Source organism: Pristis pectinata, chromosome 43 (genome assembly GCF_009764475.1).
Source record: "Pristis pectinata isolate sPriPec2 chromosome 43, sPriPec2.1.pri, whole genome shotgun sequence".
In the NCBI taxonomy this organism is placed as follows: Eukaryota; Metazoa; Chordata; class Chondrichthyes; order Rhinopristiformes; family Pristidae; genus Pristis; species Pristis pectinata.
This window is the reverse complement of record NC_067446.1, coordinates 1,986,165-2,003,488: the sequence shown is the minus strand read 5'-3', so window position 1 is coordinate 2,003,488 and position 17,324 is coordinate 1,986,165. Positions and strand designations below refer to the sequence as shown.

General features: G+C 49.7%; 1 protein-coding gene across 1 annotated transcript in view; it reads left to right on the top strand.

Annotated features, from left to right (window-relative positions):
- Positions 1 to 17,324, top strand: part of fam120c (family with sequence similarity 120C) — a 64,938-nt gene that overhangs the window by 15,268 nt on the left and 32,346 nt on the right. Inside the window, exons 2-7 of the mRNA XM_052009057.1 lie at positions 3,220 to 3,466; positions 3,914 to 3,996; positions 7,803 to 7,931; positions 11,435 to 11,537; positions 14,526 to 14,602; positions 14,883 to 15,205. Coding sequence (XP_051865017.1) covers positions 3,220 to 3,466; positions 3,914 to 3,996; positions 7,803 to 7,931; positions 11,435 to 11,537; positions 14,526 to 14,602; positions 14,883 to 15,205 — 962 coding nt within the window. The remainder of the gene's footprint in view (positions 1 to 3,219; positions 3,467 to 3,913; positions 3,997 to 7,802; positions 7,932 to 11,434; positions 11,538 to 14,525; positions 14,603 to 14,882; positions 15,206 to 17,324) is intronic.

The following is a 17,324-nucleotide window of genomic DNA, read 5'->3' as shown; positions in this document are numbered from 1 at the left end:
GAACCAGGGCAAACCTGCACTGATACAGTGTGACAGGGTTATACAGTGATGGGCCTTCATCCATGTGTTGCACTAGGTACACTAGCACTGAACCCCAGTGTTATGCAATGATAGACCCTGCCTCAGTAATACAGTACACTAGTGCTATTATTATTGCAAACGTCCCCACCAGTACTGGACCCCAGTGTCATACAGTGACAGACCCATTCTCACCAGTACTGTACCCTGGTGTTATACAGTGGGATACAGTACTGGTGGGGACAGGTCTGTTGCTGTATAACACTGGGATGCAGTACTGGTGGGGATGGGCCTGTCACTGTATAACACTGGGGTACAGTACCAGTGGGGATGGGTCTGTCACTGTATAAACACTTAGGTACAGTACTGGTGGGGATGTGTCTATCATTGTTATAGAGCGACAGACCTGTCCCCACCGGTACTGTACCCCAGTGTTATAGAGCGACAGACCTGTCCCCACCGGTACTGTACCCCAGTGTTATAGAGCGACAGACCTGTCCCCACCGGTACTGTACCCCAGTGTTATACAGTGACAGATCTGTCCCCTTTGGTAGCATACCCCATTCACCAGTGCTGTTGTAGAGTAATAGCTGAATACACTTTTAAAATAAATATACTGCCTCTAAGTCCGAGCAGGAACCACAAATTCTGTCCAGCCAGCTGACTGGCTGTTTATGCATAGTGTTACACTCCCACATTCAGCAAAATGCAGAGAGATCCATTTATAAAATCAATGTAGGCTACCTTTTGGAATCCAAGGCTGTGGGCTTATCGACTTTAGAGAAAAATCTCTGTGTAGAATATATTCATTACCCCCAATGACTACCACATACTTGCCATCGGTACCGTACCCCAGTGTTACACAGTGACGGACCTGTCCCCGCCGGTACCGTACCCCAGTGTTACACAGTGACGGACCTGTCCCCGCCGGTACCGTACCCCAGTGTTATACAGTGACGGACCCGTCCCTGCCGGTACCGTACCCTGGTGTTATACAGCGGCGGACTTGTCCCCGCCGGTACCGTACCCTGGTGTCATATAGCGGCGGACTCATCCCCGCCGGTACCGTACCCCGGTGTTAGATAAGGACAGAATCATCCTCAACTGACCCTGGGTGTTAACTACATTTCCTGGTTCAGGTACAGCTTGGAGTGAGTACTGATTTATCACAAGTGCTCCCAGGGTTGCGGACTGTATACAGCGAGTACTGAATCAATACAATTTGTTTTTGTCATGCGGTTACCGCCTGAAGGAGCTGAGCCATCTGGGGAGCTGTGTGTTATTTTTACCGCTTCCACCAGGTTGGCACTGTTTGTTTTGTAGGATTGGGGCGTGCCTTTGCTTGAATGTTTAGTTCGCAGCACCAAGTGTTCTATCTGTATCCCTGTAATGAGCACAGGAGGTTTTGTACTGAGTGAAAACATCTCATCACTGCGAGGTTGAGGAGATACCCGCTTGCCGCCTTTGAATTGGGCTATTTTAAAGCACTTGCTGTAAAGCAAAATGGGAAAATAAAACACGCATGCTGAAATCAAGCAGAAAGTGCTGGAAACACCCATCAGGTCAGGCAGCATCTGTGGAGAGAGTAACAAGAGTTAATGTTTCAGGTAGATGAATGTTTATCCACACGTGTTGATATATTCCTTGCAGGGGGTGCTGTTTGGTGTCTGTGATTTCCCCCCGGGTCAGAAGATTCATGTCTTACTCCAGAGATGTGAGCACAAGCTGATTTATTTTTTATCCCCAGTGGCAGCACGGAGGGAGTGCCGCATTGCCTGAGGTGTCCACTGTTGGTGCTTTTGAATTAGCCTACCCCAATCCCGGTCGCATCTGATGGTGCTTCAGGAGCTGCTAAACCGTGGCAAGGATCCCTAACTGTGGTTTGGTTCCCTAGATTCACTCTGCTAATTCCTAGGATGAGAAGATTGTCCTATTACTGGTGTTAAAGAGATTAGCTCTAAGGAAGGATGTGCTGGCCCTGGAGAGGGTCCAGGGGAGGTTCACGAGCAATCTCAGGAATGAAAAGCTTAATATATGACAGGCGTTTGATATCTCTGAGCCTGTACTCGATAGGGTTCAGTAGGATGAGGGAGGGGATCTTATTGAATACTGAAAGGCCTGGATAGAGTGGACATGGAGAGGATGTTTCCACTAGGAGAGTCTAGGATCTGAGGGCACAGCCTCAGAATAAAGAGATGTCCTTTTAAAGCAGAGAGGAGGTTCTTCCGCCAGAGGGTGGTGAATCTGTGGAATTCGTTGCCACAGACGGCTGTGGAGGCTGAGTCATTGGGTGTATTTGAGGCAGAGATTGATAGGTTCTTGATTGGTGAGGGGATTAAGGGTTATGGGGAGAAGGCGGGAGAATGGGAATGAAAAGTAAGCCACGATTGAATAGCAGAGCCGATTTGATCGGCTAAATGGCCTAATTCTGCTCCTATGTCTTGTCTAAGTCTATATTCTTCTGAATTGGTAATTGGTTTATTATTGTCACATGTACCGAGACACAGTTTAAAAACTTTTGTTTGCATGCCATCCTGACAGATCTTTTTATACATAAGTGCATTGAGGTTAGTGCAAGGGAAAAAGAATAACATAATGCAGAATGTGTTACAGCCACAGAGAAAGTGCAGGCAGGGCCATGATGAGGTAAATCGGGAGATCGAGAGCTCTTCTTTATCATACGTGAGGTCTGTTCCAGAGTCTGATAACAGCTGGATAGAAGCTGTCCTTGAGCCTGGTGGTGTCTTCTCAAGCTTTTGTATCTTCTGCCTGACGGGAGAGGGGAGAAGAGAGAATGACCGGGGTAACAGGGGTCTTATGTTGGCTGCTTTCCCAAGGCAATGGGATGAGGGGTGAAGATCCTGAGGGAGCATAACAGGGTAGATGTCGAGATGTTTCCTCTAAAGGTTGAAAGAGGGACGTAATTCCAAGGTTTGGGAGGGGTTGAACGTTGAGGTACGTTGGAGCTTCTCATTCTGTGTTACCGAGACTCGATCATTGGGGGTATTTGAAGAGGAGGCAGGTAAATATTTGAAAAATCGGGGAATTGGGGAACTGATACAGAAGACGAGCTGAGGCCTGGGGCAGATCAGCCACGATGGGGCAGGCTTGAGGGCATTCCCCCACCCCTACTTCCTCTGGACCCTGGGGAGCGTACCATCGCCGTCCCCCACCTGACGTTGTGTCCCTGTCGCGTTGCAGGTCGTTCAGAGTATCGAGGACCACCACCAGGAGGTGATCTCCTTCTACCGTGAGAACGGCTTCCACGGCCTGATTGCCTACGACTCGGAGTATGCCCTGTGCAACGTCCAGTGCTACCTCAGCGCGCACGCCCTCAAGCTCAGCTGGAATGGCAAGAGCCTCACCACCAACCAGTACCTGATGCAGGAGGTGGCCAAGCAGCTGAACGTCAACCCTGCTCACTTCAGCATTTTCGCTGCCCTGCTGGGTAAGGTGCTTGCTGCAGCCGGAGCAGAGAGAGGATCCCTCCCCCACCCCAAAAATTGGGTATCCTTGGCCAACAAGGGCTGGAGATGCAGAGCTGGGGCTGGTGCCGCCACTCTTGAGATATCGGGGTGGTCTTGGACCGTGAGTGTGTGCATGGGATTGGGGTGGGAAGGCATTTTGGGAGTCTCTCCAAACGGGACTATGCCCGTGACTTCTCTCTCCGTCTCCGATCTTGCTGTGCTTGTGCATGTCTGGGTTGGCGTGGCCTTTGGGCTTTGCCCGCCAGTCTGTTCTTCCCCCTCCTGGTTCCCTGCACTCCCTGCGTGTGTAGATCTGTCTGGTACTCCCACCCACCCCCCCCCCCCCCCCCGGCAAATGGACGCCAAGGGCATTCGGCACTGGGTCGTTCAACTCTCCTTACTGGATTCTTATCCTCTTTGTCTTTCAGGTAACCACATCCTCCCAGATGAAGACCTGGCTGCCTTCCATTGGAGCCTGCTGGGCCCAGACCACCCCCTGGCCTCTCTGAAGGTGAGCAGACGCAGCCAAACTTCAACTGGCACACAGTACACCAAGACTCCAATAATCCTCCACCTTCAGGACTTTGGTAGATTTTCCAGACTTGGATATCACTCGTATCGTTGATTCACTTTTAATTATATTCTAGCATAGTGGCACAATATATAATTTTCCAGTGAATACAGTGAGATTTAAAAAAAAGGTGAAGGGAAATGGGTTTCCCCCCAGTCGGTGCAAAGGGAGGGAGGGAAGTGGGGTCCCCAGTGAGCTGGGAGGGAAGCAGGTTCCCCAGTGAGATGGGAGCGAGGGAGGGAAATGGGGACCCCGGGGAGATGGGAAAGGGGGAAAGTGGGGTCCCCAGTGAGATGAGAGGAAGGGAAATGTGAGATTACGGGAAACAAGGGAAATGGGGTCCCTACTGAGATTAAAGGAACTAGGAAATGGGAGGGCCCCACTGATACTCAATGGTGTGGGAAATGGGTGCCCTGGGCAGGATTGAAGAGAGCATGGGATATGGTGGCCCCACTGGGGGAGTGGGGAATGGGGGGAGGGACCCCAATGATTTAAAAGGGTGCATGGTAATCAGCACCCTGTGAGTCAACAACTGAATCATCGGCATTTCCAAACAATCAAATTAGCGGATTATGGAAATGTCACCGTTTACGCTGACAGTAGAGCAGTTAAAATGGATTTAGGATGAGTGTTCAGATCCCACTGTAGCAGCCAATAGTTTCAATCTGAGTTAATTTAGGTAGTCCAGAATTTTAAGAAATTAGTGGCTGGATTGGGGATTAAACCTATCTGTTTAATGTTTTTCAGGGAATAAAAAAAAACAGTGGTGTGGCTTGCATTTGATTTCAGACCAAGATTATGTGAGTCACTCCTCATCTGCCCTCCAAAATGGCCCTCGGCCAGTCTGATGTACTCCACCTGTCACCAAACAACCACAGAGGGTGCTTGATTTACCAAAGATAGCATCGTGGCTGCAGTGCAGAATGCCTGTGTTCCAGTGCTAACCACACTTCTAACCGTGGTATTGCAGTGCAGCTGAAATACTGAGCCCCACCTGACCACAGGCACAGGTGTGCCCTGTCGACACACATCTGGGAAAAGTCCACCGCCACCTTAAGGGGCAATTAGTGATGAGCAATCAATGCTAGTGACGCCTGTAACCCGTGAGAGGGGAAATATAGTACGTGGCAGAATTTAGGAGCTTCCAGTTTGTAATGCTGGATTACGATGGGAACAGCTCTGTCAGTACAAAAGTACAAATTAGGAGCAGGAATAAGTCGCGTAGTTCCTCAGGCCTGTTCCACTACCTGAATATAACATCTACCTTGCAACCCTATCTACCCACAGTAATCTGGAGCATCAAACAATCTGCTGGAGGAACTCAGCGGGTCGAGCAGCATCTGTGAGGGGAAAGGAACTGTCGATGTTTCGGGTCAAAACCCTGCACTGGGATCAGTTGGATGCAAGGTTTTGACCCAAGGCGTCAGAAAGTTCTTTCCCTGCCGTTCAACATAGGCTCCTCAGCCCGTTGAGTCCCTCCAGCAGATTGTTTGTTCCTCCAGATTCCAGAATCTAGAGTCTCTCGTGCACCTGTGGCAATCTTGCACCCTCCTGATCATATGCCTCTTGTCTTAAAAATATTCAGAAACTGCTTCCACTCCCTTTTCAGGAGGAGAGTGTTCCAAAGACTCTCAGCCCTGTGAAAGTAAAGAGATTCCCTCCTCTCAGGCATAAGTGGGTGACCTTCTGTTGTGACTGAGAAAACAGATTCGATGGGTCTCAAAAGCTAGGACTCTGAACACAGTCTGGCAGAAAATGATTTTATTTACAAAAGACGGATGTGGGGAAAATGGTAACGGGAATAACACACACGCACACAGTTTATAGCAAGCACGGGAAAATCGCACTGCGGATATAAAAAAAACACACACACACAAAAAAACAAACTATGTACATACAATCAAGGAAAAACGATACGATACCCGCCACCCCTTGACTCAGTGCAGGCACGGCTCTGTGCTACTAGGGACATTAACTAAAACACTCCCAACCCTTTAACAGTGCACACCTCACCAACGATTTCTCCAGCGCCGTTCCACGGTACTCTGCCTGGAGTGAAGCAGGGTGGTCCCTCAAAGATGGCAAAAGAGAGCACACGTGGTGCCCTTTATAGTGCTGGGGCGGTGGGGGGGGGGGGGGTGTCCAGCCCAGGTAATTTACAGGGGGCCAATGGCTCGCTGCCAGCAAGGACTAATCGATTACAAAGGCCAATGGCCCGAGGCCAAGTACAAAGGAACTTAAAGGGGCCAGTGGTCAGGTCTGCAGTGATGGGTGGGGCAGGGCCAACCTTGATTGGCAGTGGTGTGTCTTCCAACCAGGTAGTGGGCAGTGCTGTCATGTGACAGCCACGACCCTCCACAATATACCTTCCAAACCGAGACCCTGAATTGAGGTTCTCCCCCAAAGCATTAATCCTGTTGAGACCCCTCGTTAATGAATATTAGTCTAGGAAATGTTCCCTGAACTGCTTCCAACATATGAACACTCCCCCTTAAATCTCCACACACTGCTCCTTATGTGGTGCCAACAATGCACTGTATAGCTGCAGTTAAACCTCCCTATTCATTTTGCAATAAATAATAATCTGTTAGCTTTCCAAATTATCTGAGACCATCTTGTTCCCACTCCACCTTGGAGTTTTGCAATGTCTTTATTTAGGTATGATACATTCTTTTATTTTCGCTAAAAGAAACCTCATTTTACATTAGCCAGACTTTTGGTCTTTCTCATAACCTGTCTGCATCATTCTATAGTCTCTATATCCTTTATGCCAAGTTTGTAAAATATCTTTATTAGTCACATGTACATCGAAACACACAGTGAAATGCATCTTCTGTGTAGAATGTCTGGGGGCCAGCTCCTAACCCGTACATCTTTGGAATGTGGGAGGAAACTGGAGCACCCGGAGAAAACTCGCAGACATGGGGAGAACGTACAACCTCCTTTCAGACAGTGACCGGAATTGAACCCGGGTCGCTGGCTCTGTAATAGCGTTACGCTAACCGCTACACTGCTCTGCAGCCTAGTTTAGCAACCATATCATCAGAAAGTCATTTATATAAATTGGAATAAGGTTAAGGCCTCAGCACCAATCCTGTAGCACACCACTGGTTACATCTTGCCCTCCAGAAAAGGTGGCACATTTATGCCTAGAGTCTATTTTGTGTTATCTAGTCATTCTTTGATCCATTCTAGTGTTACATAAGCTTTTATTTTCCACACAGCCATGAAGCAGCACCTTACCAAATGCCTTCTGAAAATCCATTTGTTCCTCTTTTTATCCAGAGTGCATGTTACTTCAGAGAGCTCCAGTAAATTGATCAAACATGGCTTCCTTTTTACAGAACAGTGTTGCCTTTTCCCCAGTTGTTGTCAATTTTTCTGCCTTCAGTGATTTTAAAAAAAAAGGATTCTATACTGGTGGGGACAGGTCTGTCGCTGTATAACACCGGGGTATAGTACTGGTGGGGATGGGTCTGTCACTGTATAACACCGGGGTGCAGTACCGGTGGGGACGGGTCTGTCACTGTATTATGCTGTGGTACAGTACCAGTGGGGACTGGTCTGTCACTGTATAACACTGGGATATGGTACTGGTGGGGACCTATGTGTCTTTGTTTAACTCTGTGGCACAGTACTGCTTGTGGAATGCACTCTCAGCACACTATGCACAGTCTCTCTCAATTGCTAGAAGACAACCCAGATGTCCACCTTTCACGGTGTTCCTTCCTCCCAATTGTGTGCAGGTCCGCGCCCACCAGCTGGTCCTGCCGCCCTGCGACGTGGTGATCAAAGCCGTCGCTCTGTACGTCAGCAGCGTTCCTGATGTCCGTGATCTTGACGCAGTGGCCAAGGACGTCTTCAAACACTCTCGGGTTGGTGTGAGCGTGATGACTTGGGCTCAGTGGCAGCTCCTGCTTGGAACAGGGTGGGAAGCTGCTTTCTCTGGGTTGGGATTACAGAGCTGGCCACCATCCACCCATCAACTCCAGTCTGACATTAATCCCATTTGATGTTCTCCTCGTGTTCTCTTCAACTCTCCCTCAACTCCCAGGGGAAAGTGTACAGTGGGCAATTAACCTACCAACCTGAACTGCTGTTGTTTTGTTATGTATAAATGATTTGGATGAAAGTATGATAGGGTGGGTGAGTAAATTTGCAGATGACACAGATTGATGGTGTGTGTTGCATAGGAGATGGTCAAAGGATAGAGCAAGGTACAGTTCAGTTGCCGATATGAGCGGAGAAGTGGCGTTTGTGTGAGGTGCTCTACTTTGGGAGATCCAACGTAAAGGGAAAGTCCACAGTAATGGCAGGATCCTCAACAGCATCGATGAACAGCGGGATCTTGGGGTCCAAGTCCATGGCTCCCTAAAAGTGGCCTCACTAGTTGATAGGGTCGTAAAGAAGCCATATGGCATGTTTGCCTTCATTAGTCAAGGTACTGAGTTCAAGAGCCAGGAAATCATGTAGCTTTATAAAAAGAAAAACTGGTTAGGCCACGTTTGGAGTACTGCATTCAATTCTAGTTGTCTCATTATAAGATGTGGAGGCTTTGGAGAGGGTGCAGAGGAAGTGTACTAGGATGCTGCCTGGTTTGGAGGACGTGCTATGAGGAGAGGTTGGACAAGCTGGGGCAGTTTTCTCTCGAGCAGCGGAGGCTGAGGGGAGATTTGATAGAAGTTTATAAAATTATGCGAGCCATAGTAGACAGCTAGTATCTTTTTCCCCAGGATTGAAATGCCTAGTACTCGAGAGCAAGTATTCAAGGTGAGGGGGGAAAGTACAAAGGAGATGTGCGGGGAAATTTTTTTTTAAAAGGAGTGGTGGGGGCCTGGAATAGACTGCCGGGGTGGTGATAGAGGCAGACTGCATAGGACCATTTAGATAGGCACATGAAAATGCAGAGAAGGGAGGGATATGGTCAATGTGTGGGGAAGAGGGATTAGATTAATTAGGAGCCATTGGTTTAATTAGTTTGGCACAACGTCGTGGGCCTGTGCTGTTCTATGAAACCGGAGCACCTGGGTGAAACCCACACTGTCACAGGGGCAACGTGCAAACTCCACACGGCCAGCACCCAAGGTTCACCAGCTGCTCCACTCGTGATTATAAATTGAAGCCGCTTCTGTTGAGATTGAAGGTCGCAAGGTACATCCTTTCCGGAGATGGGCATGACTGTTCAGGTTTCTGGTGAAGGCTTAGAAACATGGGGTGAAATGGGATTGAACGGTTCAGAGGTGTACGAGCACCTGCATTGCACGGGCAGTGACGGAAGCAGAGAGTGCAAAGCAGTGAGGTCAAGGCAACACAGAATAATGTGCGAGAACTTCATGGGGGCGGACTAGTGTGTTCAAACTCCATCTCTGAAGGAGGCCATTTGGCCTGTCCTGTGCAAGCTATGCTCTTCAACATGTCCCACCCCTTGCCCTTTCCAAAGTCCTCTCTCGGGTAATAAGCTGACTTGCTCTTGAGAATGACTCTGCTGCTGATGCCCTTGCAGATCGCCAGCACTGCTTTCATAAAGCAGCTCTCGTCCTCGGGTGTTCAAATGGCCCTATTTATCTCCCCCAGTGAACGAGCCTGGGCTCTTCCCCACTAACCCAATTCCTCGGACAGAATTGAGCTGCGTGAGGTATTTAGGTTCGGTGACAGGGAAGAGTGGCGGAGGTGGCAGCTTGCAAGGAGACCTGACTTGTTAGAAAGCCCAGATATTTGCATTGCATCTGGGGCAGGCGGGGATTACTGAGCAGAGTACAGAGCCCCAGATAACAGATTATCCATTCTTTGGCTTTGATACAAGAGATGCCCTGTAATTAGTGTGCTCTTGCTGTCAAAGTATTTCATAGAGAGTCATAGAGTTGTACAGCAGGGAACCTCCCCTTTGGGCCAACTCGTCCATGCTGACCAAGTTGCCTACCTGAGTTAGTCCAGTTTGCCTGCATTTGACCCTCTGAACCCTTCCTATCCATGTACTTGTCCAAATCTTTTAACATTGTAATTGTACCCATCTCTAGCACTTCCTCTGGCAGCTCATTCCATAGACCATAAGACAAAGGAGCAGGTCGGCCATTCTATCACGAGCTGATCCATTCTCCCATTTATACCCCACTCCCTCACCTTCTCACCATAACCTACTCAGATACCTATCAATCTCTGCTTTAAATACACCCCAATGACTTTGCCTCCACAGCCACCCGTGGCAACAAATTCCACAGATTCACCGCTCTCTGGCTAAAGAAATTTCTCTGCATCTCTGTTCTGAATGGGTGCCCTTCGATTCTGAAGTCGTGCCCTCTTGTACTAGACTCCCCTACCATGGGAAACAACTTTGATACATCTGCTCTGTCCAGGCCTTTAAACATTCGAAATGCTTCTGAGGTCCCCCCTTCATTCTTCTGAACTCCAAGGAGTACAGCCCAAGAGCTGTCAAACGTTCCTCATATGTTAACCCTTTCATTCCTGGAATCATGCTAGTGAATCTTCTCTGAACCATCTCCAACGTCAGCACATCCTTTCTTAAATAAGGAGCTCAAAATTGCACACAGGCCTACCACCCTCTGTGGGGGGGGAGAAAAAATTGCCCATCAGATCTCCCCTTTAAATCTTCCATCTCTCACGTCAAACCTCTGCCCCTCTAGCTTTAGACTCCCTTACTCTGGGAACAACACTGTGACCATTCACTTCTATCTATGCCCCTCATGATTTATATACCATCTATCAGGTCTCCCTTCAACCTCCTTTCTGGGGGGAGGGGAAGCCCCAGCTCTCCTTATAACTCAAGTCCCCAATAACACCCTAGTGAATCTTTCTTGCACCCTTTCCAGTTTAATGACGTCCTTCATATTGCCTTATGGCGCAGAAGGAGACCACTTCAGCTCATCGAGTCTGTACCAGCTCAACAGAGCAAACCTATCCCCAAACCGAGTTTGTTTGTCACCCCCACCCCCCTGTAATTTATTCTGCCTGAATTCCCAACTACATGTCCCCACCCAGATTCTACCCCTTGCCTACACACACTAGGGGCAATTTACAGCAGCCAATTAACCCACCAGCCCTTTGGGACATGGGAGGGAACGTGAGCACCTGTGGGGAAACCCTACACAGTCACAAGGAGAACATGCAAACTACACGCAGACAGCGCTGGAGGTCGGGATCAAACCTGATTCACTGGCACTGTTGAGGTTGTGGCTCTACTAGCTGTGCCACTATGTGGGGAAACTGACTGGGCAGTGAGAGAAAGAGACAGGCCCCCAGTCAGGAGCTTGGCTTTGCACCACAGCTTCTGCACCATCTTGTCAGTCCCAGCACTGCCCTTCCCTGCCCCCTCAGCTAATTGATCTGCAAGCTTTGTAACATTTCTTTTTTAAAAATCCAGTCCAGGACAGAAGATAAAATTGAACGGTTCAAGAGGGCTGTGGAATACTACGCAACTGCAAGCAAGCCAAGACCTCTGCCTCTTGGACCCACTCCATTCCTCGGTAAGCGTCCATTAGGGATGGATTCCCACAGGAATTGCGGCAGCTTCCCGTGCGCTACACCTGCTGCCCTTCTTTTCCTGAGAAATATTGCTGGCAAGGCTGATGTTTATTGCCCTCAAGAAGAGGGCATGGTGCTGAGATTGTTGGTTTTAAGAAAAATAGATTTTCAACACACACCCACACCCACACCAAAAAGGGGGAGCAGGAGTAAGCCACCTCAATATAATCATGACTGATCTGCCTTGGGCCTTATCATTTAGTTTAATTTGGCATCACAGCCAATGTGGGCTGAAGGGCCTGTTCTTGAGCTGTACTGTCCTATGTTCAACCCGGATAAGTGTGAAGTGATACACCTTGGAAGATGGAATTTGAAGGCAGAATATAAGGTAAATGGCAGGACTTTTAGCAGTGTGGAAGGAACAGTGGATCTTGGGTCCAAGTCCATAGAGTCCTCAAGGTTGCCGCGCAGGTAGGTGGGGTTGTTAAGAAGGCGTATGGTGTGTTGGCCTTCATTAGTCGGGGTATTGAGCTCAAGAGCCGTGAGGTAATGTCGCAGCTCTGTAGAACTCTGGTCAGACCACACTTGGAGTATTGTGTTCAGTTCTGGTCGCCTCATTATAGGAAGGATGTGGAAGCTTGAGAGAGGGTGCAGAGGAGATTTACCAGGATGCTTGCTGGATTGGAGAGCATGTCTTCTGAGGATAGGTTGAGTGAGCTAGGGCTTTTCTCTTTGGAGAGAAGGAGGATGAGAGGTGACTTAATAGAGGTGTACAAGATGATAAGAGGCATAGATCGAGTGGACAGTCAAGAGACTTTTTTTCCCCAGGGTGAAAATGGCTAACACGAGGGGATATAATTTTAAGGTGATTGGAGGAAGGTATAAGTGGGATGTCAGGGGTAAGTTTTTTTACACGGAGAGTGGTGAGTGCGTGGAACGCACTGCCGGCAGAGGTTGTGGGGGCAGATACATTGGGGACACTTAAGAGACTCTTAGATAGCCAGATGAATGATAGAGAAATGGAGGGCTATATGGGAGGGAAGGGTTAGATAGATCTTAGAGCAGGATAAATTGTCAGTACAACATTGTGGGCTGAAGGGCCTGTACTGTGCTGTAGTGTTCTATGATCTCTTCTGTGCCAGTTCCCCATAACCCAATCCTTCAGAAATACATCTACCTTCTCTTTAACTGCCCTCGATGATCCAACTTCCACGAGTCAGTTTGGTCTATTATTCCCAGGGTAGAGGATTCCAGGGATTTGTCACCTTCCGCACCTCTGTCCCCTTACCTTGTATCTGTGTCCCCTTGTTCATGACCTCCTCTAATAGTGGTGAGATGGGGGTGGGAAACAAATGAAACTGCCGGCACTGGAATCTGTAACCAAAATGGGTAATGCTGGAAGAACTCAGCCAGTCGAGCAGCATCCGTGGAAAGAGGAACCAGTCAACATTTTGGGTTGCGGACCTTTCCTCAGAAGGGAGAGACGGGGTGGTTGGTTGGGTGGGTGGGGCAGTCTGTCTGCAGCTCATGGGTTGCATTTCTGTAAAATGGGTAGAAGAATTAGTCGGGAAGAATACCCCCCACTCCTCGCTCCAGCTGCTCCACCATTCAGTAACACTGACGTCTAATCTTTACTGCCCAGTCCCCACGGCCTTTTAGTGTTGGAAACACCCAGCAGGTCAGGCAGCGTCTGTGGAGATAGAAACAGAGTTAACGTTTCGGGTCCAAGACCTCAGAAGGTTCTCCAGCCAGAAGCGTCATCAGTTTCTCTCTCCGCTGATGCTGCCTGCCCCGCTGAGATTTGCCATGCGCTTTGATTTTTTTAATCACGAGTCCAGGATGCATTTGGTGAACCAGAGCATCTGAATCACTCCAGGGGCAACTGGGTGTGAAGACATTTCTCTTGTCAGTCGGAAATGGCAGATCCCTTATCCTGTAACAATGCCGCTGGATTCGACACTCCAAACCCAGGGAAAACGGACTCTGCCCTGTCAGTCCCTCTCAATCTCGAATGCCTTAAATAGGTTGCATCTTATGTTTCTAAGGTCTGGGACTTATAGACCAAACTGACTCAACCAGCTCCTCTTCCCGGCATTTGAGCCTCCTCCATCCCAAAGCGAAGATGGCCACTTAGCGCGGAAACGGGCCCTTCAACCTACTCATCCATGCCGACCAAGGTGTCTTACCTGAGTCCGTCCCGTTTGCCTGTGTTTGGCCCATATCCACGTACCTGTCCAAATGTCTTTTAAACGTTGTAATTATAACTGCCTCTAGCACTGGCAGCTCGTTCCATAAGCCCGCCACCCTCTGTGTGTGTGTGTGTGTGGGGGGGGGGGGGGGGGGGGGGTGGTGGAAAACCTGCCCCTCAGGTCCTCCTCAAATCTTTCCCCCTCACCTTAAACCTGTGCCCTCAAGATTGGAAATGGTTTATTATTGTCACCTGTACCAAGTTACAGTGGAAAAACTTGTCTTGCATACTGTTCATTACAGATCATTACACAGTGCCTTGAGGTGTAGTACAAGGGAAAATTATAACAGAATGCAGACTAAAGTGTTGCAGTTGCAAAGAAAGTGCAGTGCAGGCAGACAATAAGGTGCAAGGTCATAACCAGGTAGATTGCGAGGTCAAGAGCCCATCTTATCGTAATGGGGACTGTTCAATAGTCTTATAACAGCAGGATAGAAGCTGTCTTTGAGCCTGGTTGTACCTGCTTTCAGGCTTTTGTATTGTCTGCCCGCCTACCCTGGGAAAAGAACTGTGACCATCCACCTTAAGATTTGCTAAACCTGTACAAAGATGGGATGGTGAGTGCAGGCATGGACCAATGTACCAGGCAGGAGGGAGTACCCTGTGCCCCTGGCAGCAGGCAGGAATCTGGTGCCCCCTCCGCGGCCTGTGGCAAGTCGGCGGTGTGCGTCCGGTGCGGCAACGCATGCCTGGTTACTGGGGAGGGCAGGCGCTCGGCGTAACCCTGTGCTTCCCGTTCCAGGTTTCGGGCCCAGCCAGTTCGGGATGCCCTCCTACGCGGCCACACACATGCAAGCGATCGCACCACCCAAGCCACTGGTAGGTGATGGGTAGTGGCCGCGCCCTGTTCCGGGGGGGGGGGGGGTGGGTTTGGAACTTCATGGAACGAAGCAGTCGTCACTGGTGGGGGGGAGAGGGAGGCGCCCTTGGGATTTGAGGGGGAGATGAGCTGGGGGCAGAGGGTTGTGGATCAGCGCGGGAGTTTGGGAAGAGTGAGGGGCGTTATTTGCCATGCAGCGCCTCTGCCGACCAACTGATTTGCCTCAGGTGTACTTCGAGGGTCCTGCTCGCTGACAGCTCTGCTTCTGCTCTCTCCCAGTTCCCGCCACCGCCGATGATGCAGAAGCTGCCGTACCAGCCCTTCCCGCCGGGGCCCGGCGTCACCTTCCCAGCCTCCCAGAGCCACCTGGTCCACGGGCCGCCCTTCGACCCTGGCCCAGCCAAGCACGACATCCAGCGCCCCTGCAAGCCATTCGGCGATTGGCCCGGGCCGCCGGCACCGCCCCCTCCGCCGCCGCCCCCGCTGCCAGCCACCAGGATTTCCAACCACGCGCAGGCCAAAGAACCGGCGTCGCCTCTGCACAACTCCTCGCCCTCATCTTCCTCCGATGTGGACGATCAGAGCAGCAGCACCACAGCCAAGTGAGTCTTTGATGCGTGGTCGAGTGGTCAGAATGATGCTTTGCCTAGAACATTACAAAGAACCATAGACAAGGTAGACAGTTGGAATCTTTTCCCCGGGTTGAAATGTCAGATACTCAAGGACGTGCATTTAAGGTGGGGGGGGGGGGGAGTTTAAAAGAGATACATGGGGTAAGTTTTCACACAGAGTGGTGGGTGCCTGGAACAAGACTGCCAGAGGTGGTGGTGGAGGCAGATACGACAGTGGCGTTTAAGAGGCTCTTAGACGCGTGAAAAGGTAGGGATGTGGATCACGTGCAGGCGCAGGGGATTTAGTTTAATTCCGCACGTTTAGCACAGACATCGTGGGCCAAAGGGCCTGTTCTTGTTCTGTTTGTCTGGACCATCTTAAAGTAACACATCTCCTGTTCACTGGGAATTTTATTTGCTCTTATTGGGATGGATATCCAAATTTTATTTTAAATTTGGCCAATCATATCCCTGCTGGCTCTCTGAGCAGTCTCGTCAATCCAGTTCCCTCATTTATTTCACACGTGCCTATTAACTCTCCCCCTGACCTCTTCCCTCCCACCTAGACTAGTAATTTTAATGTTTGTAGCAGCCAGTTAACCCACCGACCAACATGCCGTTGTGGTGTGGGAGGGAACTGGAGCACCCAGGGGAAACACTCGCGGTCACAGGGAGAATGTATTGCAGCACCTATTTCACTGTTTACGTGCCTGTTAACTCTCCCCTTACTCTCCCGATGCCCACCCGCCTCCACCAGAGGCAATTTACAGCAGCTAGTTAACCCGCAGTCCTACATGGCTTTGGGTGCAGGCCGGTATGTTAACTCGCCGCTGCAGTCAAAGGGCGAACATTCAAACTCCACACAGACAGCGCCAGAGGTCAGGATTGCACCCGGGTCACTGGAGCTGTGAGGCAGCAGCTTAACCTACTTTGCTGCCTTTGCATTGGATGAATTCACAGATGTTGGATGTTGCAAATTGGCCAGTGCAGAGAGAGCTACATTTTTATATCATTTGCAGAGGGTTATTTCACTCCTCCTCATCGGCACGGGGTTCACTTTTTATTACTTCTCTACCAACGGAGATGACACCACTTTGATTATATCCCATCCTCCCTGTCGTTGCCCCTTGACGTAGCACATCCATATCCCCCTTGAAGCCCCTCTGCTGCATCCTCATTGCCCAGTGGAGTTGTTTCACTTTGGTTGGGATCCAGAGCTTGAGGCCTGAATGGGTGGTGGTAGCTTTAAAACTCGACGTGCTATTTTTCTTTTAACCACCCACGTAGCACTTGAGGTATAAGCAGCAAGGTTCAGACAGGGCCGTGAGTAATATAGGGTAGCAAGGAAGGAACTTGAGGAAGGAACTTAAGAAAGGGCTGAGGAGAGCTTGAAGGGGACATGAAAAGGCTTTGGCTAGTAGGGTTAAGGAAAATCCCAAGGCCTTTTTCAAGTACGTGAAGGGTAGGAGGATGGCTAGGGTGAAGGTAGGTCCGATTAAGGACAAAGGTGGGAGAATTTGCTTGGAGGCGGCGGAAGTGGGAGAAGTTCTGAATGAGTACTTCTCTTCGGTATTCACCAGGGAGAGGGGTCTTGATGATGGGGAAGGGAATGCTGATAGGGGTAATGTTCTCGAGGTTGTTGATATCGAGAGAGGATGTGTTGAAGTTGTTAAATAATATTAAGACAGATAAATCTCCGGGGCCTGACGGGATTATCCCCAGGCTGCTTTGAGAGGCTAGGGAGGAGATTGCTGAACCGCTGGTAAGGATCTTTGAGTCCTCGTTGTCTACGGGGGTGGTGCCGGAGGATTGGAGGGTTGCGAATGTGGTCCCCTTGTTCAAAAAGGGTAATAGGGATAGGCTAGGGAATTATAGACCGGTGAGTCTCACGTCTGTGGTGGGTAAGCTGTTAGGATTCTAAGGGATAGGATTTATGAACACCTTGAGAATCATGGACTGATTAGGGACAGCCAGCATGGCTTTGTGAAGGGAAGATCTTGCCTCACAAGCCTGATAGAGTTCTTTGAGGTGGTGACCAGGAAGATTGATGAGGGCAGTGCGGTGGATGTGGCTTACATGGATTTTAGTAAGGCATTTGATAAGGTTCCTC